Source organism: Mus caroli, unplaced genomic scaffold, assembly GCF_978045245.1.
Source record: "Mus caroli unplaced genomic scaffold, Mus_caroli_1 scaffold_1, whole genome shotgun sequence".
Classification (NCBI taxonomy): domain Eukaryota; kingdom Metazoa; phylum Chordata; class Mammalia; order Rodentia; family Muridae; genus Mus; species Mus caroli.
Window position 1 is genome coordinate 171,743,647 of NW_028227256.1, and position 24,073 is coordinate 171,767,719.

A 24,073-nucleotide genomic window follows, 5' to 3' on the forward strand; every position below is an offset into this window, starting at 1 on the left:
TGGAGAGAAAATTGAAAAAAATCCCACTAAAATCAGGGACAAAACAAGGCTGTTCACTTCCTCCCTACCTATTCAATATAGTACTTGAAGTCCTAGTCAGAGCAATTAGACACAAAAGGAGATCAAAGGAATACAAATTGAAAGGAAGAAGTCAAAGTATCACTATTTGCAGATGATATGATAGTATACATAAGTGACCCCAAAATTCCACAAGAGACTCCTAAACTTGATAAACAACTTCTATGAAATAGATAGATATAAAATTAACTCAAACAAATCAGTCAATGGCCTTTCTCTACAAAAAGGATAAGCAGGCTGAGAAAGAAATTAGGGAAACAACACCGTTCTCAGTAGTCGCAAATAATATATAACACCTTGGTTTGACTCTAACTAAGGAAGTGAAAGATCTGTAGGATAAGAACTTCAAGTCTCTGAGAAAAGACATTGAAGAAGATCTCAGAAAATGGAAAGATTTCCCATGTTCATGGATTGGCAGGATTAATATAGTGAAAATGGTTATCGCTGCTGAAAGCAATCTACAGATTCAATGCAATCCCCATCAAATTTCCAACTCTATTCTTCACAGAGTTAGATAGGGCAACTTGAAAATTCATAGAGATGAACCAAGCTGTCCTGGAAAGGCTCAGAGCCACTGAACTTCCTGAAGCGGCCACTTTCCAATGCGTTGTACTCTCTGCAGATTATGAAGAGTAGTCCCGGTTTCTAGCTGTTGTGAGATGTTACTCACTTTAGGATTGAGTGGCAACATTGATGGTTTTGGGTCATTTCTGCTCCTATAAGTAGTGACTCATCAATATCCTTATAAGAACCACAATAAAAATCCCAAATGTTTCACCAAATTGGACATGGGTTATATCTGAATTTTGGCCTGGGGTGAGTAGACATTTATTCACATGTTCCCAGTAGTATTGTCCCACAATGTAGATACAGGATAGTTTCAGTCCATGGTATATAGGTAGATTAAACAATGTCTCTCTGTCTATTGAAATTTTAGGTTTATGAAAGACACAATTATCTGTGTTGGACTACTATGGAAAATACACTTTCATTCTGTCTTAGTCTGTTTTGTGTTGTACCAGATCACTACAGAAAAAGTGTTATGTGTTATATAAAGAGAATAAATGCATTACTGACATTTCTGGAAGTTTGGAAATCCAGGACCCAATCTTCGGTATTTGATGTGTTTTTTTTCCCATTTCTTTCTGTATCTTATTACAGGATAGGGTGATTTAGAGACTAAACAAGGTGTTTCTAAAATCTATCCCTTTTATTCAAAGATTTGGGGTAAAGGCTCATGCAGATTTTTTAGTGAAAATTTATTCACAGCAAAATGACAGTACAGATCAGAAAGCAGTATTGTAAGAAGCAACTGTAGGCCTTATAGTAAAGGAATTCACAGGCTCCAGGTTTTGCTTGGAGTTTCTTTCATGGAGTTCAAGAACAGTAGCTGTTTTGTTGAAGGGATGTAGCATACGCAAGTCTTTATTTCAACTTATGGGCTTAGATGAGGGAGACATTTCTTCCTCCTGCATGTCCCTTTCCACAGAGCACTTTACGTTGATTACACACACACAAGTGTACATAGGAAGGAGGTGGTAAACAGGATATCCATCGTAAAAGTTCACTTTAAAGACACAATTTGTCTGGATGTACAGTTACTCAAACTAGTCTAGGCTGGATCAGGCCATCTTTCACAGTATCAATAAGGATTTGTGACATATTTGACTGTAAATAAGATTTTACTGAAGGTTTTTCTAAGGACAGTAATCATTTCCAAGGTTCACAGCATATAAAATTTGCAATCTGATATATGTGGGTGCCCATGTTGGCAATAGGTTTCAGGTGTATTGTTCGGAGAATGTTGTGTGTACACAGTAGGTGTGGATAATGATATCTGGTTGGAAAGTCCATTGTGCTTATAGGACAAGACAAGTGGACTTTCAAGGTGCTAGACAATAGTCTCACCCTGACAGTTTAGAAGAGCAAGCTAAAGCAAAACAAATAACAAAAACCAACAGAATTTCCTTGCAGAAATGCTTTCCAGTGACATTAATCTATTGATGAGAAGTGACTGTGAATTGAACACATCCCATTAAACTAGATTAACTCTAGAACTCAATTCTCACTGCAGGTACATGGCCAGCCATCTCACCCTTCTCTATCATTCATCTACAGGCAAAATGAACCTATTGTTCCTTCAGTTGCTTTATAAAATAAGTCTTCACAGCAGAGAGAAATGTAAGCAATACTCTAGAAAGGCCTCTGGGAGAATATCAATTTCTTAATTCCCTTGATTTCCTTTATCATAAGCCTTCTTCATTTGGCTTTAAAGACTTGCAGTTATTTTATTTGACTCTGGAATTGAAGATGGGATTCCTTACTGTTAAAAATACTATGCCCCACTCTAAACACCTCATTCTGGTGATTTTTTTCCAATATCTGAACTCTATAATGCACTCATATTACTCAGCATTGCTGGTGTGAAGACTTGATCCTGTTCTCAGCATATTATTTTTGGAACTATACTCAAGGCTGAGTTCTACCTTCTCTCATATCTTATTAATACCTTGACAGTAAGGGGCAGAATAGACAACCTTTGTTCCTGAACATGGTTTGTCCTTACACATTACACTTGGTGTCTGTATTCTCCAGCTTTATCTGAGGGTCACTATTTATTTTAAAGCACATCTCAAATGTTTAAATGATACTTCCAAAGGCACACTGCTTTACAGAAATTGTGTGATTCTTTTAATGTTATAGATATAAAAATTGCAAATTGAACAGTTTTAGAAGTTATAGAGACAACAAATGAATTTAGATGTAGAAAATGTGTAAAGAATATAAGAATACACCACTTCCTAGAATTAGGAGATGGTCTTTATAAGACTGATATTTCAACAGGCCTATGCACATCTATTTTCTGTAATTGAATCTTATCTCCACAAAAAATATCATTGGCATTCATGTTATCAGAAGTATGGTTCCAGAGAGGTTCTCCTGTTGGTGTCTGGGTTGAGTGGCTTTCCTTCACCTTCTAGCATTGATGACCTTAAAGAAGAAAACAATGAAGTCAGATCACTTGGAATGCAGTGGGGTCCACACCCTTCTTGCTGACTATTCACCATGAGTGCCATGTGCCCTTTTCTCACTCTGACCTTAAATACATTTCTGTTCTTGGAGTCAGCTTTGTTCCCTTGCTTGGAATTATAAAATTAGCAAGTTACTCCTACATCTTGAGCAATGTTCAAAGTGCAGGGTGTCTTACAGAGGTACAGGGGAAAGTAAAGTGTTGCAAGTCCTGAGGTCAGGACTGAATTGCAGAGTTTTATTGAATAGGGAAAAGGATTGGAGTTTTGGCAAATGGCTGATGGTTTAGAGAACACTGGTAATTTAAGAGCATTTCTACGTGAAGAAGTTATCTCTTATGTTTCTTTTCTTTGCATTATAGTAGTGATGTGTGTGTGTGTGTGTGTCTGTGTGTGTCTGTGTGTGTGTGTGTCTGTGTGTGTGTTTAAATAGAAAACTACACAGATGTTTGTAAATATGAAAAGGAGGGTGGATATTCGCACCTTGTTGTTTTGGATTGTCTGGTGCTATTTGTATTTTGATGTTAATCCTGTTTCTTCAAGAGGAGCTGCCTGAACAAAGAGTAGATTATATACTTAGGTGATTTCATGTGAACCTTCTCCCCATTTTACCATGTCAAATAAAAACTAGAATCAGTGATTTGGCAGTGGAAGGGAAATTTGAGGCTGGAGGTTTTAGAGAGCCTGAAGAGAAGAGATAGGTAGATGAGCAGGAGGAGACAGAGGAAGAAGGAGGAATAGGAGGTGGAAGAAAGATGGGGCAGAGTCATGTGGCCTGGAGAAGCCACAAATAGTAAGGGATCTCATAGCTGGGGAAAAGAGGTGTGTAGTGGTATATCTGCCCAATCTAGCTGTGCAGCTTATAAGTATTATAATTGAGTGGTGTAGCGTGTTCTTTGACCTAGCTTATTGTGACTGGACATTTACTGCATCTCCTTGTCATCTCATTTCCTCAAGGCTTCATTGGGAACTTATGATTTTGTCCACAATCCTCTGCAACAGAAAGTATTGGCATCTTATAAATGAATACTCAGAGGTTGTGTTTTAGTATTTGGTCAACTTGAAAAATTAGAGTCAGAATTTGAAACAAACACCTTGATTTTCCTGTCAAATATACTCTCTGCTTTAAAAAATTTGATAGTTTTCTTTTAAATCAATTAGTTAAAAATATAAAAATGTTTCAGTCTTTCTGATTTGTTTTCCTTGTTATGTTTAGAAACTCTTATTAAAAGTAATGGAATGAAGCTTATATGTTAAATGAGCAATCCTTAATATTTCCTCCACCTATTTGATTTTCCATGTATTACTAATACTCATCCTTTACTAGAGTATTAAAAAGCGCTGGGCAGTGGTGGCGCATGCCTTTAATCCCAGCACTCCAGAGGCAGAGGCAGGCTCATTTCTGAGTTTCAGTCCAGCTTGTTCTACAGAGTAAGTTCCAGGATAGTAAGGGCTGCACAGAGAAAACCTGTCTGAAAAACAAACAAACAAGCAAGCAAACAAACAAACAAACAACAAACAAAAATCAAGAACAAAAACAAGCAAACAAAAAGTATGTGATTATTAGGAAGACTGGTGTTTCCTAGAGCACATACCTGCATATAACTGTGCCTTACAGACCTCAGCTGCCACCCATCTTCAGTGGAAGTCAATTCAAAGCAGACAAGTCTAAGTTTACTGCCTGGTTCACACCTGACATTGGTGAGTCGTCCATAAACCACCACTTCCATTCTCCCTGTTTCATCTTCAATTCCATAGTAAATAAATTTATTCCTCTCAGTTTTCTGAAAAAGCAAATTAACATTGAATCTTTTAGGAAATATGCCAAAGGTTGTCACATCTATGAGAACTAAAATGTGTCAACATAAACCTGTCCCCCACAAGGCAGCTATGGTTCTTAGGTTTAGAATTGGAGGTACAAGTGCCAATGAGATGGCTCAGTGGGCAAGGGTGCTTATGGTCAAACCTGATGACCTCGGTTGGTTCAATTACCAGGACTCATGGTAGAAGGAGAGAACTCATTCCTGAACCTTGCCTTCCTATTAGTTTCATGACCTTTGTGTTTCCTCTCAGTCCTCATAGACAAAAGAAATACATTCTGAAAAAGTAAAATTACAGGAACTAAATAGTTTAGGCTGTTCCAATGAACACATCTTTTCTTGGATATCACTCCTGATATTCTATTTGTGAGCCTAGCCTTTAATGACTGAACCATCTCTCCAGCCTTGAAAACAACTCTTAATCTTTACCTGCATGTGGTCTTTATCTGCTGGGTATCTTTAGGAAAAATCAGTATCTTTCTAAGCACTTGTAGTAACAAATCAGAATAGCTGAGATTTCTTAAAGATCCCATGAAAAGGATCAAAAATGAAAACAAACAAACCAACAGAACTAAACAACAAAACCATCTGATTTCCATGTCAGGTTTTGTAGGGGCATCCAAGAGACCTGAGAAGAAAGGTTACTTGTGCTTCATTGTGAGGTTGGGGAGCATTATTGTAAGCCCACATTTCTCACTTAACTTATGTTGGAAATAAAGTTATTTTCATACAATGTAACCTGATCATAGTTCCTCTTCACCTACCTCCTCCCAGATATTTCCTACCCAAACTGACATCTGTACATTTCTCTCACAAATGAAAAAAAAGAAAGAAAAAGAAAAAAACAGGCAACTTAAAAAGATAAGGCAACAACAAAAAAAATAAATAAAAAAGCAAACTAACAGACTAAAAAAAACCAGATAATAGCAGAAGAAATAGAAACACAGACACATACACAGATATATAGACACATATGCACAGAGATGCACATACATATACACACATATACACACACATGCACACATCTATGCATGCACATTCACATACAAGCACACATACATGCATACAAACAACTCCTTTAAAGAAGGATCACAATTTCTCAGTGCACACTTGATTCACTCCAAATCTCACAAAGGTTAAGTCACTACAGCATTTAGTTCTGGTGTTTTAGTTTGTAAATCACTTACTTTACTTATTGTATAGCCAAATGTACCAGCGAAGCCACAGACAGCATACATAAAATGTAAAACTCCTAAATGTATTCATATACATGAAATTATGAAATTACACATTGAACAAGCATACAAATGAATTGGTGTATTGGCACTTAAAAAAACACTCCAAAGTTGTAGAAATCCTTAAATTTCCCCACTTTCATTGTGTTCAGTTATAAACTCCGAAATTAAAACTTTCCTGTTAAACTCCCCCTTTGTTATTTAAAACAATAGTTACTTTTTCAAAAGGTCTGGATAAAAGGAGAAAGAATAAGAGAATGAGAGCACATTAAAAATATAATCCATCCCTGTCTCAAATAACCAACCCCCCCCCAAAGAAAAGGAAAAGAAAAGAAAAGAAAAGAAAAGAAAAGAAAAGAAAAGAAAAGAAAAGAAAAAAACATATACACCTGGCTTGTTGGACATCAAAACATTCTATGGCAGAGGAATCTATTTGTTTTCTTAATCTCATCTTCTCAAAATGTATCAAGGCTAGGAGTTTGGCTCTTTACTTACAATCGAGTTGTCCCTAATACAGGTAAGGAAACCATCAAAAGATAATTTAAAAAGAAAATGTGCTATACACTGAACAGTGTCTGGGACTAGGGTGGCTATAGATGGATTGTCCTAGCCAGGAAAATGCCAAAAGTTATTGATAAATCTCTTTCAAAGAGAAGAAGAAGAAGAAGAAGAAGAAGAAGAGGAAGAAGAAGAAGAAGGAGAAGGAGGAGGAGGAGGAGGAGAAGGAGGAGGAGGAGGAGGAGGAGGAGGAGGAGGAGAAGGAGAAGGAGAAGGAGAAAAGGAGAAGGAGAAGGAGAAGGAGAAGGAGAAGGAGAAGGAGAAGGAGAAGGAGAAGGAGAAGGAGAAGGAGAAGGAGAAGGAGAAGGAGAAGGAGAAGGAGAAGGAGAAGGAGAAGGAGAAAGGAGAAGAACTTTCCTGGTGGAGCCTGTAGAAGAGTAGTAAGAGACCATAGAAATCCTAAAAGTGAGGAAGCCTGGTCTTGCCTGGTCTCTTTCTGCTATGGAAGGCAATAATTTCCTGTGTTAAGTAAGTTGAGCAAATTTAAACCTAAAATCTCAAATTGCAGAGGATATTTTACAAGTATTGCAACAGCTTACCTTAATTACTAAGTACTCTCCACTCACAAATGTCCCCCTTGCTTGTGAGAAAAGAAAAGAAATTTTAGGAGTTGCATTAGCTCTTTGTCTCAGTGTATTTGAGATAACCATTGTTGGGTTAACGTTCACATCAGAGACACAGGAAGCTCTGTATATCTCCAGAAACCCATTGCACCCAAAATAATCTGATATGGCAATGATACTTCTTGGGATGAACTTGCTCTTTAGAGCCGTGTCAAAAACCTTCACTCTGAAGAACTCAGTTTCAGTCGCCACCGTAGCATGAAACATCCTTTTATCCTCTTTCAGGTCATATGTAAATGGTTCTGTTACTTTCAGCACCATCACTTGTTTGGGACCTTGATGGTGATCTTCTTCCTTAGCAGGTTCCTTTGGTACAGTTCCTCTCTTTGATGTCTACATAAAACACAAATATGATAAAATCTCATAAGTTCAGACAGATCATAAAGAACAATCCCACTGAATAGATTGGAGAACATAAAAACAGTGGTTGTAATATTACAAAGTAGCAAAAGGAAGAAATGTATATTTACCTAAATATTTACTTACAATTTACCTAAAATAACAACCTAGTGATTTATTGTACTCTCTCTCTCTCTCTCTCTCTCTCTCTCTCTCTCTCTCTCTCTCTCTCTCTCTCTCTCTCTCTGTGTGTGTGTGTGTGTGTCTGACTGTCTGTCTGTCTGTCCCACCTTCAAAGAGTTAAGGAAATAGAGACTACTCATTTCTCATGATATGATAGACACCATGAGAACATATTTCTTCTCATAAATTCAAGATAGAAATATAAACTGTTCAAGGACAAGCCAATTATTAAAGCTGGCAATTGAAAGCACATTTGACTTATTCAACATTCTTGCCCTTAATCACATGGAAATCTATTTCCATGGCATTTGAAATTCTTCAAATATCTTGTTATTTAGTGTATATGGAATGTTTTCGGATTATTTCTTCAATGGAAGTGAGTATAAGGGCATTATCTGAATTCATTCCTCCAGATACAGAATTGTCTGTGTAACTTATTTGAAAACTTCACGTTCAGACTGTTAAAAGTCAAGTTCTTTTTTTGGCGAATCCATTTGCTGTATACATCCTACCTTGATGAAACTGTGGTTTCCACTCACTAACTTTGGTTGGTTGTTTTCTCTTTTCAGGTGAAAGCAGAAGAGGTGGAGTTTATCTCCTTCCTTACAGTTGATGTTGTGCCATTTTCCATTCCCTACCACTTCTATACTTCCTGAACCATCTTTTATTTCGTAGATTGTGTTCTTTCGGTTCACTGTTTTCTGCAAAAGTAAGATTAACATTCATTTTCTGAAGGTTATCTCATCCACAGTCATTATTATACATTCAACTGGATTATTTACTTGAAAAAATCATAGGAAAATATGAAACCTGTTAACATAGGCAAACAGGTATCTTCAGTGATGCATTCCTAAGGAATTTTTATTACTTTTGTCAACATCTTATATGTTCTGGTCCCATGGGTAAAGCATTATTAATGAGAACATAGCTGGTCCACAGTCAAGTCAGCCAACACACAGTTTATTCAAAGTTTCAATTTCTTTTAAAGGTAAAGCAGGAGAAAGATTTCCTCACACTTTCCAGTTTCCCACGGGATGCTGTTTTCCTAGCAATACCTTATCTTGGTTCAAAGTGACCCAAATGTCCTTTCAGCCTGAGACATCTGCCTGCAGTCCACCTCTGAGATGTGATGTCTAATTAAACTATAAACAAAGTTACTTTCTCATGAGAGAAGGAAAAACAAGGCCATTTCCTCAGGATTGCAGTTACTTGGCAGAACAGCAGGATTCCCTCCTTGAGAAAGTATGCCTCCTCACTCAGTCTGCTGAGGGTGACAAAGATCCCAGGTTTCCTCACATCTAACAAGCTGGGAGTGGTCTCCTCATGCCATTTCTCTACAACTATAATAATTTGTTTTCTTGATTTGCAGATTTCTTCCTGGAAGTGCTATGACAATAAATGTTCTTCCTGTTTTCCACTGCTCTCTATTTATCAACAGCCTGGATTCCCAGTAAATTACCTGAGATGACTGGAATCAGAACTTTGGACAGGCCTCTTCCTGTCTTCCACTTGCAAAGGGATAAATGGGCATGTGTTCCTTATGTTCATTCATTCAATAGTTTGCAGGGAATCTTCAGAACAGGTTAAGATTCCAGTAACTCACTCACTTAGAACCTCTTCCTCTCTTTCTACAGTATCATGTAGAACAGGTAGAAAGTAAGCCAATGTTCCGAATTTCAACTGTATTGGATATTACTCGAGCTATTGCTAATAAACTTTTCAGCTCAGCTTATGTGCATAGTCTGTAAAGGATATGCTGTAAAGCATGGATGTTTAAAAGTAGCTTTTAGAAAAGACAGAATAGAATGCCATACATTTGACAAGTTTATAAGGCATTTGTTGAATTCACAAAAGTTATCATTTTTTTTCTAAATTCTAATATCCTGAATTTTGACATTGATGCATCAAAAAGATATCTGTATATATCTAGTAAGTCTAGAAATCTAGTGAATCTAGAAAAGTAGGTTGATTTGCCTCCAAAATGTCATTTCATATGGTAGTTCTCAGTTCTATGCTAATCAGAAATAACTTGTTAATAGAACAAAACACAAGAATCTACACTAAATGCTTAAACCTACTATACGTAGAGATAGTCAATTCATTTTATTGAATGGTTTTGACTTGAAGAGTTTGCCATCTAATCTATATATAACTCCAAAATTGTCACTGTCAATATTTGCATCTGTTTAGGTAATTTTTTGAAATAGTCTCCAATTTATACTGTATTGAACATTACTCAAGCTATTACCCATAAATTTCTTTTTTTTTGATAATTAATTTATTTTTTATTAAATGTTTGGTTTTGTTGTTGTTGTTGTTTGGAAACAAGGTTTCAAGTGACATTATTAAAAAAAAAAAATCCTTGGTTTTATCCTTCTGATGCTGACACAGAATCTCCTCAGGTTGGCCTTAGCCTCCCATTGCTGATCCAGTGTCTCCTCAGGTCTTCTTCTTCTTTTTTTTTTTAATTTTATTTTATTATTTTTTTAAATTAGGTACTTTCTTCATTCACATCTCCAGTGCTATCCCAAAAGTCCACCACACACCCCCCCCCACTCCCCCACCAACCCAATCACACTTCCTGGCCCTGGCGTTCCCCTACACTGAGGCAGATAAAGTCTGCACAACCAATGGGCCTCTCTTTCCACTGATGGCCGACCAGGCCATTCTCTGATACATATCAGAGACACAAGCTCCAGGGGCCATTGGTTAGTTCATATTGTTGTTCCACCCATAGGGTTGCAGATCCCCTCAGCTCCTAAGGTACTTTCTCTAGCTTCTCCATTGGGAGCCCTGTGATCCATCCAATAGCTGACTGTGAGCATCCACTTCTGGGTTTGCCAGGCCACAGCATAGTCTCACAAGAGACAGCTATATCAGGGTCCTTTCAGCAAAATCTTGCTAGTGTATGCAATGGTGTCAGCGTTTGGAGGCTGATTACGGGATGGATCCCTGGATATGGCAGTCTCTAGACGGTCCACCCCTTTGTCTCAGCTCCAAACTTCATCTCTGCGACTCCCTCCATGGGTGTTCCGCTCCCAATTCTAAGAAGGGGCAAAGCTTCCACACCCTGGTCTTCGTTCCTCCTGAGTCTCATGTGCTTTGCAAATTGTATCCTATATCTTGGGTATTCTAAGTTTCTGGGCTAATATCCACTTATCAGTGAGTACATATCATGTGAGTTCTTTTGTGATTGGGTTACCTCAATCACGATGATACCCTCTAGGTCCATTCATTTGCCTAGGAATTTCATAAATTCATTCTTTTTAATAGCTGAGTAGTACTCCATTGATGTTCATATGCTTAGTGTGAAAAGAGTATGCCATAAAACAATAGATTTTTTTTCTTTTTTAAATCTATCTATTTTTTTTTATTTTTACACTCCAGATTTTTATCTCACCTACCCCATCCACCCTCTGATTTTTTAAAAGAGCTTTTGTTAAAAGACTACTAAAGAGCCATAAAGCTTCCAAGAGAGAGAAATGAATAAGTGTTGTATAGTTGCATAGAGCTTCAAATAGAAACTGTTAGCATGACACCAACCTGTGCCCTGTCACTGTCCTGCTCACTATGGCTGAGGGTAGGTATTTGTAAGTAGTAAAAGGAAGTACCATGTACATCATTTCCAGAGAGTTCTCTCAGATCTATCTTAGGAAATTGAGTGTTAAAAGATCACCCAATCGTATTCCCTAATCTATTTGATGAGTTTTCTCTTTTTATCCCTAGAAAAGGTAGAGTCTTGTATTGCAATACTGTCATTAAACACTAAATGGAAAATTATTATGGAAATTATTTGTTTCCAGGTGTTGGTGGAGAAGGTTAAAAGACAAGTTTTCACACCTTACCTTGTGTAATGTAAACACTCCATAGAACACTGCTCCAGAAGTACCCTTTTGAATATCACAGATCTTAGGACTGGCATTTGCATTTCTGATAATACTGTTGGGCACTTTAATCATTTGGTCAGGAGCAGCCTCTAACACAGAGGAAGCCTCATTGATCTCCAGGATGCCTTTGCTCTCGAAGTAATTGGATATGGTGATAAAATTCTTTTTTGTGAACTTCTCTTTCAAGTCGATGTTGAAAACTTTCACATGGAAATACTGGCTCACTGTAGCCACTGTAGCATGAAACATGTTCTTTACTTCAGGTTCTGGTGATTCATATTCAAATGGGTCTGTTGCAGTGAGCATCATCACTGTCAGGGGTTCTGAATGGAGAACAGCACCTCTGGGAATGTTCTGGTTCTGGGGTTGTGAATTTTGGTTCTGTGTTGAACAAATACAGGGATATAAACATATGAGTTTAACAGCAAATACAAATTAACCTTTACATGAGACAAATCTCAATCTCAACATTGTTCTTAACAATTTTTATGAATTTGTAAAACTGAAGATAAGCTAAACAGGAATTCTTTAGTTGACCAAAAGGCCAATGAATTAAAGCAAGGGGCTCCATCCACTGACATTTAAACACTTTCACTGAAAAAAGGAGTTACTTTCTAACATGAAAAAAGTGTTGAATATAGATACAGCACATCCTTTGAGAGTAATTTTATGGAGTACTTAAGTAGAAATATAATTAATTCAAATAAAGTCTTTTACACTATGTCCAAAGCAGATAAAAATGGAAAATTAAATATTTTTGAAAATAGACAATAATTATAAAATATCATAAAGGTATCAAAGGTCTTTAGCTACCATCGGACTCACTGTGGGTTATTTTGAGGATAGAAATCACAGTGTATCCCCACAAGGTATAATAGTCTATCATTAAATGATCAAAAATACTAGCTGGCTCAATGCTCCTTCATTTAAATAGGCTCAAGTAGATTTATTTTGTTAGAGACATGTCCTTAAACATGGATAGAGAGTTTTCCTGATCAGCAATTATTTGTGGAACCTGAGAGATATTGGTAGGATCTGATCTCTTTTCTGTATAGTGGTCTGAGCTCCCTGGATTTCAATGGAATATTTGAATGGAGAAAAGATTGTCTAACTATGAGACAATCTGCAAAGTATCAAAAAGCTATGAACTTCATAGATTTTGAGTATATGGAGATAGTGTTTCTGTCTCCACAGACCCAATTGGATCTAATTTTTTGATCAGTGCAACCAATTAGTATAACATAAAAAAGAAAAAAGTAATCCATTTAGTGGTGGTGATTATATATATATATGTAAATGAATTGCAATGACTAGATTTAAATTAAAATAAATTTATGGGATATGTATAAAATAAATTAGTGGGCTGTCATGAAAACTACAAAATGAGCCTTAAATGCACACATTTAAAGGATATTCACTGAAGAAGAAAAAGAGTTTGTGGTAATAGAAAATCAGTCTATAATGAATTATTTAATAAAGAAACACACATACTGATGTCATCCTTGAATATAGTATTCTTTGTATTTTAGGGACTTGGAAAGACAGTCCTGATATGTAAAACTGGAAAAGCAAGCAAAAGACTAATAAATATTGTAACAAGTTACACTAGAAGCTTTTCCTAAACAATTATAAAAAAATCTAAAAAATAAATAAATAAATAAATAAATAAATAAAACCAATGCAGAGAAAAACAGTTATAAAATCAGAACGGTAAGTTCTGGGGTGAGTATAAATTGCTTCTGGTTTTGCTTGACTGCTTGATTATATTTCCTCAAGTTAGTTACTAAACAAAGAGGGAGGGAAGGTGGAGGGACAGAGAGAGGAAAGTGAACTTAGAATAGATGGTGACACTGTTGTGGTTTTCCTTCTGTGACAAATAATATACTTCCTCCTATGCATACTCAGAAAAAATAAGTGGCACCAATCCTCCTCTTTCCCATATGTTATTAAGCTAATATTGAATCTGTTGAAATATTTGACAAGTCTAAAGTGAAGGTAGCTTGACCTGGAAGAATAACCAGGAGGTGGTAAATTGTAGCTCACTCCTTTCACTCACAGTTTCTGGTGAATGGCCTCTTGTCCTGGACTTCCACACATTCTTTAACTTCCCTCGCTATGCTCATTTTCCTCTCCAAGAACTGGCCTTTTCCCTGTTAATTTTATTTAATCCCTTTTTTTAAATACAACATGTACTTATCATGATTCCCTTCCCCCAACTTCCCCAGATTTCCCCCCACTCCCATTCCACTTCATGTTCTTTTTCTCATCCTCAAAACATAAAATAAAAACTGAAAAACAAAGACAAAGCAAAAGAAAACAGAAAAGAAAAATCCCAAGCAAAACAAAATAAATAGCCCTAAAAATAACACATGCATGCTCTAGACTGTGGTTGATATCATCTGTTGGAGAAAACACGTTTTTCTATTTCCTAGTATATATCAACTGAAAATATCTTTGTTGTTAGGCATAGGATTCTGCTTCCTCCTCTGCTTTTCCTCTACTTCTTCTCAGTTGTGGGACTCCATCTGGCTTGAATATTTGCTGTTTTAATGTGTGCCACTACAATCTCTGAATTCATATTTGGATTAGTCCTGTTTATGTGGAAGAAAATATTTCCTTGGTGTCATCTTTCCCTTTCAGGTAGATTCCTGAGTCTTGAGGAGACAGATTTAATAAAGATATCCCATTGAAGAATGACTACTTTAAAATCTCTCACTGTGTGTAAATTTGGCTGGTCATGGGTCTCTGTGTCAATTCCCACCTATGGCAAGAAGCATCTTTGATGCAAGCTGAATGAGGCACAGCTCTATAGGTATGGTAACATATCATTAGGATTCATTTTATTTCCATGCTCCTTTAGTAGAATAATAGTGGTAAGGTTTTCTCCTAGGCACATGACCTATTTAGTCTTAGATTTCTGACTCCTTTAGCAGTGTCCGGTATGGGTTCCATCTCTTGGAGTGGGCCTTAATTCCAATCAAAAAGTGGTTAGATACTCCCATTTCAGCTGTATTATTTCTTAGTTTTGTGACCTCTAAGCCTCATAAGATATCTATCAGAGCCTTAACTGGACAAGTCAGCCCTCATCTATTCTTCTTAGCTACGCTAATCCTCTTGTTTTTCTTGCACTCAAAATCTCAGGTTTGTAAGTATCTATAGGAAAAATAGGGAAAGCATAATCTTAAAAGTAAACAGCAAATTTGAAAAACAAATATTAGTTCTGTATCATAACTGGTAATAATACAAGAGTATATTATCCAGTTAAGCACAATCCATTTCCAACCCACCATGGATAGGACTTCCGCAGGGACATATTAAAGCTAGAGCAAGATACCAACACCCGAATTCAGTGGATAGATAGGTTTAGACACTTACAGTCCTTTAAGATGGAATGGCTACAGAATGTGTCAACTGTTCTGAAGAAGTGAGTACCCTAATATGTATTTTAAAAAGTTAACAGGTTAGTTGTATAAATGAAAGATATGTGAGAGTATAGAGAGGAGAATGGAGTCCATTGCTTCTGACTCTTTGCTTTCCTCTTCTTACCTGGGATCAAAACAAGCAAACTCCTCATTGACAGAGGTAACAAGTTCATTAAGCATTCCATCTAAATGGAAGGTTGTATATGAGTCAGCAAATTCTATATTTGTATTACATATTTTTGCATCTGTTTCTGTCCTTGTATGATGATCTATAGCATATTCAGTATCTGTGTATGTTTGATTAATTAAATCTCGGGGAGAAGTAGGGGTCATGTTCAAAATTTCAAGACCTCTTCCTGGTATTTGGATTGAAGAAATGAAAGGGGAACAGAAAGCTTGTACCTTAGCCAAAGGAATGTTAGAAGAAGCCGAAGATGAGCAGTGGAGTATTGGTGACTGGCACCTGGCTGTGGGTTCTTCACAACAGGGAGGCTGATCTGGTTCCTTAGCCGCCTTGCTCTTTTTCACTCCAGTCTCTTCTTCTCCCATACTTTTTCTTTTCTGAAAGTATATCCACTGCCCTGTTAATGGATCTAATCAATTGAACAGAGTGTGTCTTCATTATTAGGTAGTAGATTTATTATGAATGAATATGTTGGGAACTTGAAGGAGTAGAACCCACCCTCTGGCCAGGTCTAAAATATGATCATTAATAGTGATAAAAAGTTGTGTATAAGTGGTTTTGTAAAAAAAAAATGGAGAAGAAAAGTTATATGAATAATTTTTTCTATTTTTACTTCTATGGTAGGACAAAATTTAATTTGAATTAGAAAACTAGGTGTGTGTAAATATGCAACAACCATGTCTTAACCTGATTTTCAAATTCGTGAGATCCTAGTAGGAATGAACACATATTAATGCCACATGATCAGTTATCCTGTGCTTCAATAAAAGCTTGAAGAGAAACTGATAAAGCAGTGAGTACATTATAGACTGAGCAGGGGGAGGAGGAATCACCTCTGCCTGTCTGAACTGCCAGCCCACCACTGTTCCTCAGGCTTACCTTGGCTGTAGAAGTCCGTGCCTGAGCTATGGAAGTCCCCGCCTGAGCTGTGGAAGTCTCGCCTCCTTCAGATGCTAACATGTGGCTTGTAGTTGATGTAGGTGTTGCAGGACCTGCTTCTTGCTTATTTATTTCCAGTGATGTTTCTCCTATTACTAGAATGGGGAGATTTTTCTTATCACAACAAATGCTTGAACAAGAAAGCCACAAAAAGCAAATTAGATGGTCTTTCTTCCATTTCCTCTCTGCTGCATTTATATCAATGCTTAGTCTATAGCTTGCTGTAGAGACACAGCACCAAAGGCACAAGCTTTGATACCATCTCCCATTAGTCAGTTTTCCTTACCTGTCCCATAGAAAATGAGAAAACCCTTTGTGCTTGTGATTCCCATGAACCTCATCCAAGCTATCCTCATTCCCATTCTCCTACATTCTCTTAAAATACAAATTTCTATCACATTGATTTGTTGGTCATGTTCTGTGTATAATACATTCAAATAATAGATACAAGTAAAAGGAAATCTGACATAAACTTGTGAAATAAGATTTTAACTTTCTAAAATCTTTTTACCCAACTCAATAATTTTATGAAAGGCAATGCTGCCTCACACTTCTTTTTTTTTTTTTTTTTTTTTTTTTTTTTTTTTTTTTTTTTTTTTTTTGGTTTTTTGAGACAGGGTTTCTCTGTATAGCCCCTGGCTGTCATGGAACTCACTTTGTAGACCAGGCTGGCCTCAGAATTCAGAAATCTGCCTGCCTCTGCCTCCTGAGTGATAGGATTAAAGGTATGTGCCACCACGCCCTGCGCCTCACACCTTCTTAAGGATATATTTAATCAAAGTATATCCTTATGTTTGTTAATACAGAGGATAGATTGGTATTCTTAAAATAGGTGACACAATTTGTTAATGTATATACTTAAATATAAATCTTAACTTTGTTCTTTAGATTTATTACTTTTCAACTTCTAAGTTACATCTGGAACCCCAATCTTTGATCACCTTCTATTTTTGTCTGCAATATACACACCAAATATACTCCTTAAATTGCAAGTATCCTAGCCGGGCCGTGGTGGTGCACACCTTTAATTCCAGTACTTAGGCAGAGGCAGAGGCAGAGGCAGAGGCAGAGGCAGAGGCAGAGGCAGAGGCAGAGGCAGAGGCAGAGGCAGAGGCAGAGGCAGAGGCAGAGGCAGAGGCAGAGGCAGAGGCAGAGGCAGAGGCAGAGGCAGAGGCAGAGGCAGAGGCAGAGGCAGAGGCAGAGGCAGAGGCAGAGGCAGAGGCAGAGGCAGAGGCAGGCAGATTTCTGAGTTCAAGGCCAGCCTGGTCTACAGAGCGAGTTCCAGGACAGCCAGGGATATACAGAAAAACCCTGTCTTGAAAAAAAGAAAAGAAAAAAAAAGAAAAAGAAAAAAAGAATAATTAATAAGCATCCATTGGAAGACAAACATTCTCAGTAGCTAATCCAAAGGACCAATATGGCCATGGTCTTTGAGGTGTAAACTGGAAATATGACAGCTATGTGTGGACTTCAAGGTTAAGAAGGGAGTAGAGATAATAAGACACAGGCAGGGACAGGGTCTTCTTTGTTCCGTGTTACCTTCTGATCTCTCTTTTTTAAGAATTTCAGCACGTTTTCTAAGAGCTGGTAGTTCTTCACAAAACTCAATCAGTTTGCCCAATCCAGCATCAGCTTTGAATTTCTCTTCCATCATGTTAGCAATCTGAATCGTGGTGTATTGCTCTTGGTTGTCTCTTTCCAGACTTAAATCTCTGGCCAGCAACGACTTAAATAAGCTAAAATGATGCTTATTGATACATTCAAGTCCTTTCAGCAGAACAATTCTCTTGTATTCATTCACCATCTTTCAACTTGTTGCTGAGCCTGGAAGAAAAAAAATTGGCATATGTATTTTGTGCATGTATTCAGAAATTTCTAAAGAAAGACATAACTATGGGAATGAGTGAGGGATGTGGAAATACTGCATATAGATATGTTCACAGATAGAGTGCAGTATAATAGCTATTTATGTCACAAGGAATATTGGGAAAGAACTGCATTGTTAGGAAAACTTTTAAAATAATCTTCATTATTAATAATGATTGTTGAGTTGGGTCAAGGGTACTTATGATGAATAGTTGTCTGGAGATAGTCTGTGTGGCAGAACTTTGAAGTATGGGTTTGTGGCCTCTCTTCTTTTCCCTAAAGGTTTCTGAACCTTTCCCTTTTTGTCCGTCTTTCAGATCCTGACTTCTTGTACCTACTATGGCTCTATTGGTTTCTCTTCTTGTCACTAAGATAAGAACATCGGCCAGAATTAACATATGGGAAGAATGTTTATTTTGCCTTACGGTCTCTCAGTGGGTAATTTTTAGTGCCTGGGACCTAGTCTTTGGCCATAAAGCCTGTTAAATTTCTACAAATACAGTTGCATAAGAGTGTTTAAGTTAGAACCCAGGTGACTATAATCCTCTAGTCCCAGGCCTATGTTCCTACATCTGCCATGTAGGTTCTAGGCTCTATGGCTTCACAGACTCCCAAAACAGCATTGACAGCTCTTTCCTAAGTGTTGAAATGCTGGAGCTATGGAGAGCACTTTATATTCAAATCATGGTAATGACTAATGTGACAAATGAGGAAATGGGTTCAGTCTCTCTCTCACGTTATATATGGGAACCTCCAGCCACAGCACTGTATCCCCTTTCCCATTATGTCTTCCATAAAATCTGTAAGTAATCTCATCTTTTCCCTAGGATTGGCCAGTGTAGTTTCAGTCCTCAATGCCCCATTAAACTGTTACTTTATAGAACTTCTTCTAACTCTATCCTGCAGTATCAAATATTTATTGACTGGGAACAGTTCAACACTTGTTCCATCTTTATCCTTCAGTGCTCAGTATCTTTACACTGGTACCTTTAGAGAGCCACACATTTGTGGCAGTACTGGGGTATATAGTGAAGCCCAGAAGTAGAGGGATCTTTACAGAATAGAGGAGAATATTTGTAAGAGGTAAATTCATGTTGATATTGCAAATATTAATGACAATTGGCATTGTAAATATGACAAATAACATTGTAAATACATGAAACACAAAAGATGAAAGGATGGAAAGAAGGAAGAAAGGATAATGAATAAAGATGGCTACTCAAAACCCCACAAACAATGCAATGCAAAAGGGGACCAAAGAACTAAACAACCAAATGAGAGGCATCCTTAGCAATACAGTCTTAGTATGCATTTATGTTGGCTCACCAAGTGCTTTGGCAATAGTCTGTGGTTTTTGTTTGTTTTGTTTTAGTTTTTTTGAGACTTCTGGGGCCTCATTGGCTAATATCTTATAGGGATGGAATCTCACTTTGTAACTGTGGCTCTCATTTAATAATCCATTTTCTCTAACAGTGACATTGTCCACCCACACAAGGCAATTCTGTTCAAATATTTTTATGGTATATTTTTGAAATTATCTTACTAACTTGTAGGTTTCTATATGCTTTCTCATAAATCCTTAGTTGTGATGACCCCACCTATTACTTCTTTCCCCTGTTTGCATTCCTATTTAAGCCTTCCTTCATTTCATATGTATCAAGTTATACTTGTAACTCTTGTCTTAGTTCTATTGTTAAATGGCACATTTCAATGTAGCTTTTCATATATCATTCCATAACAAATCAAGTCATTCATAATTCTAGTACAGATTCCTAGCATTTACTGAGGAGCTATTAGCAGATGGTAATTGTTGGTAGAAGGGAAAAAAATCGTTGTTTCTGAAAGGTGAGTCCAAGGTAGAAATCCCAAGCTCCAATGAATGATCCCGTATCTACACACAGGGGATCAGCAGCAATCAAATGTGGGTTATCTTACACATACATACACAAAAGCAGATTTGTGGTTGGGTGGGGGATGTGTTGGGGGAAGATAAAGAAATGAGTTGGTGTATGTTATGAAGTGAGTTGATACTTCACTTTAAACCTGTTTGAAATAAAGGAATAAAAAAAATTAAAATTACTCAACATAAACTCTTGAAAATGGTTCAGTTTTTCTAATCATCAAAGAAAGTTAAATAAAAATTATATAAAATGTTAAATAAAAGCTATACTGATGTATAATGTTATATACACTTATAATGTTTATTGTTACACAGATAAATAAATTCTGTAAAGGATTCACAGAAACAGAAAATATAACACATTGTTTGAAAAAATATAACGTAGCACACCTATTATAGAAAAAATATAGAAATCCCTTAAATATAAAAAGCACAACTAGTGTATTCTACTTCTTCAAAGGAAATTAAACAGCTATACATAGAGACAATTACACTTGTATATTTATTTCATCACTATTCACGATAGTTGAAATACAGAATAAGGTAAATATCTTTTAGTGGATGAGTTATAAAGAAAATGAGAACCCAGGTACCATGGTACATGCATGAAAATCCAGTCCTGTAGAAGTAGAAAGAGAAGGATCAGGAGCACATGACCATTCTCAATTGTGAGAGTCTACTCCAAACATAAATGAAACACACACACACAAACACACACACACACACACAAACCATGCATGCTAAGTATACATTAAAAGGTCATGAAGTAGAGTCTGCTATGCAAGCCTTATGGTTTGAGATTAGATCCCTGGAATTTTTGTCTTTTTTTTTTTTTTTTCCGAGACATGGTTTCTCTATGTAGTCCCAGCTGTCCTGGAACTCACTCTGTAGACCAGGCTGGCCTCGAACTCAGAAATTCGCCTGCCTCTGCTTCCCAAATGCTGGGATTAAAGGCATGGGCCACCACTCCCAGCTCCCTGGAACTTTTATAAAGAAACAACTCCCCAAATTTGTCCTGTGTTTTCCACATACATATTGCGATTTGTATATAACTTCTCATATCCTCCCCCAAAACACATATCAAGTATTCATTAACCATTCAAAGCAATGACTTTCTGTCATTTGAAGTTTGATTGAATTTGAATGAAACTAGCAATAAGTATGTTAAGTAAAACATAGCAGGTACAGGAAGACAAACATCTCACATTTCAGTTATTTACCAAAATAAACTTTGTAGAAGAATGAAAGGGAGTAGTGGTTAGTAGAGATGGGGAAGGGGCAGCAGCACTGGAAAAATGAAGACGTTCAGTAAGGGACATCAAAACTCAGCACAAGTCTCATCCCAAAATAGGAAATCCTAATATATACAATTATTGATTGTTGAAGACAAGGAAATTTTTGTATTTTTGTTACTTGGACTAGACTACTACACATTATAAGTGCAAACTGGCTTTATAATGTGCCATATAAAAGTCTATAAGCTAGAAAAATTAATAAGTCATTTAAACTAAAAATGTAAAAGTACACAGCATTTAGAAGGCAGGGATTGGCAGAAACCTCTTGAATGTGAGGCCATCCTGGACTACATATTCAGTTCTAAGCCTATCAATGCTACATAGTGAGACCTTGTCTAAAAAACAAAAACAAAATAGATCAAAACAAAACAAAAGCACAAAATGTTACAATTTTTAAAGTGGTTTAGAAAAACACAATACCTTCGAATTGCTGACACAATACTATTTGACGGATTTAAACATATTAGAAAAATTTGATGCTGAAAGAGCAATTTAAAGTCACCAAAATTCTCTGCTAATATAGGTAAGGACCATCCAAAAAATCATCATAAAGCCTGGAGGCTTACTACTTAATAATGAAAGATTTCAACCCGAGAAAAGTGAAACAATTTTAATTATATAATTACCAAATAACAAATTTTAGTTTTACAACATTACTCCCAGGATATTAAATAGTACTATGTAGTAAAATACAAAATTAATTGTAGACATTTAAGAGGGGCAAGGCAGTGGGTGTCTATGATTCAAGGCCTCCAGATGCTGAGGGAAAGACAGAAGCTGAGGCAGAGGCAAAAGGACTGTAAGTTTGAGGCTGGCCTCAGCTATGTTCCAAGTTACAGGAAACCAGGCTTGGATAATAAAATTATTCTTTAAACAGAACCATTAACAAGCAATAATATATATTTAAACAGGTATGGTATTATCTAATCATGACTATGGTTTAAAATTTATGCATATCTCAACTACTAAAATTTAGGTAAAACAGGATAAAAAAATTAGAAAATTTTCAGAAGAAATTAGTAACAGTGAACAAATTTAACTTTCCTCATTAGTATTCACCTCCAGCATGGAATGAAGAAGAGAGTATGACAAATATTGTCTCTAACATCTGATACAGAAGGGAGCTAAGAGGAGAGCTAAACATAAAAATGTCCACACAGTCTATTTAAATAACTGCGTTAACAAAACTGGGACATTTTTCTCTACAGGCTAATGAGAGTTCTCAAGTTTTGTATAAATCTCAGTTTTGTATATTCACAAAACTGGAAAGTGTGGTTTTCATTCAACATTATTTTAGTTATCAATATTTTTTGTTTCTGTCTTGTCTTTTACACAATCCTTCACCACGAACACCTTACTCCCATGTCTTCTCTAGTGAAGATAAATGAAGAACAGTGATAAACACTAACTCATGAAAAGTCATAGGAATAGAGGAGGCATCTTTATTCTGCCATCGGCTGTCTTCCTAGTGAAGCATCAGAAACCAGCTACATCAGGTTCAATGCTGTGAGTGAAGCTGGCACCAGCCTTGGTCCTCCACCATTCAACACTGATTTTTTTCTATGGTTCTTTATATTTCTGATAGATCTGATCACATGTTTAAGAAGCAAACAGAACTCACCTTCCTGGATATTTCTGCAGTGATGTACAGATCCTGAGACCTTCACCGGGTCAAGAAGTGGCCTGCTTGGCTTGAGTAGGTAGGCAGATAAGTCAGTAAATGAGAAACTGAACAGTTGGGTGTAAAGGAAGATAGTACACTTTCAGAGTTGTTTCGTTTCTTGAACAGCACTGACTGTCTCTCTGGGCTGTCTCCCTAGGGTGAGGAGTGCTGAAACAGCCAGGCCTCCTCCCAGTTTTGTTCATAAGTTTCGATTTCCCTGGCTTGGGAAACCTCTTAACTTCCTTTAAACATTGTGGTCACTATGAAAAAAAAAATCACAGCTTAGTCAGGCTCACATTCTTTTCTGATGAATCTCACTAAATAAGAAAGTCCTAACCTTCCAATTTTTGTAGCAAACGGATGGACACTGATCACTAGACACAAAACTCACATACATGGTACAACCAGATCAAGGTGTTAAAACTAGCTGACCAAGGTTTTGCTCTACTTACATAGGAGTCCTGGACAGCTAAGGTGGAGTTTTTATTGTAGTAAAGTACTCAAAGCCCAGGGAACTCAGGGTTTACAAGTATCACTCCCTTCAGAAGCCAGAGAATTGTGGTTCTGAGGTTCTGCACACAGACAGGCTGGTCTCCAGTTGAGCTGATGTCTGAACCCTGAAGGGTGATATAATTCAGCTACATGACACAGTAGGCATTCCCTTATGCTGCTGGAACTCTGGTTCCTGCCTAAGTTACCTCCCCCCACAGACCCCACAAGAGAAGCATAGGTAGAAGTCATGTAGGCAATGGCCCAAGCTACTGACCTTCAGGCTAAACTCCTCCCCCGTTACCTAGCAACAGTAAAGACCATAAAAAGTACTGTTCAGCCCCTGCTTGCTCTCTTACTTGTCTCTCCTCTCACCCCTTTGTTCTCTTAACTCTCAATTCTCTCACTCCTCTCTCCTCTTTCCTTTCTCTTTGTCCTCTCCTCTCTCCCTCTTAACTCTCTTTCTCTCTAGCCCTCTCTCTCTCTCTCTATCTCTTTCTCTCTCTCTCTCACTCCCTCTCCCTCACCTCTCTCTCTCTTTCTACCTTCTCTCTTTCCCCCCT

At 37.1% G+C, this 24,073-nt stretch overlaps 1 protein-coding gene across 1 annotated transcript; it reads right to left on the bottom strand.

The window, feature by feature from the left end:
- Window positions 1-1,291: 1,291 nt before the first annotated feature.
- On the bottom strand, window positions 1,292-23,211 carry LOC147006274 (interferon-activable protein 204). Its single transcript, XM_085843177.1, has 9 exons — window positions 22,980-23,211; window positions 17,837-18,121; window positions 16,238-16,392; window positions 15,577-15,735; window positions 11,711-12,133; window positions 8,378-8,566; window positions 7,260-7,676; window positions 4,703-4,891; window positions 1,292-3,069 (listed from the first exon to the last, which is right to left on the bottom strand). The coding sequence occupies exons 2-9, from the start codon at window positions 18,099-18,101 to the stop codon at window positions 3,049-3,051; spliced, it is 1,818 nt and encodes a 605-aa protein (XP_085699303.1). The 5' UTR covers window positions 18,102-18,121; window positions 22,980-23,211; the 3' UTR covers window positions 1,292-3,048.
- Window positions 23,212-24,073: the final 862 nt, after the last annotated feature.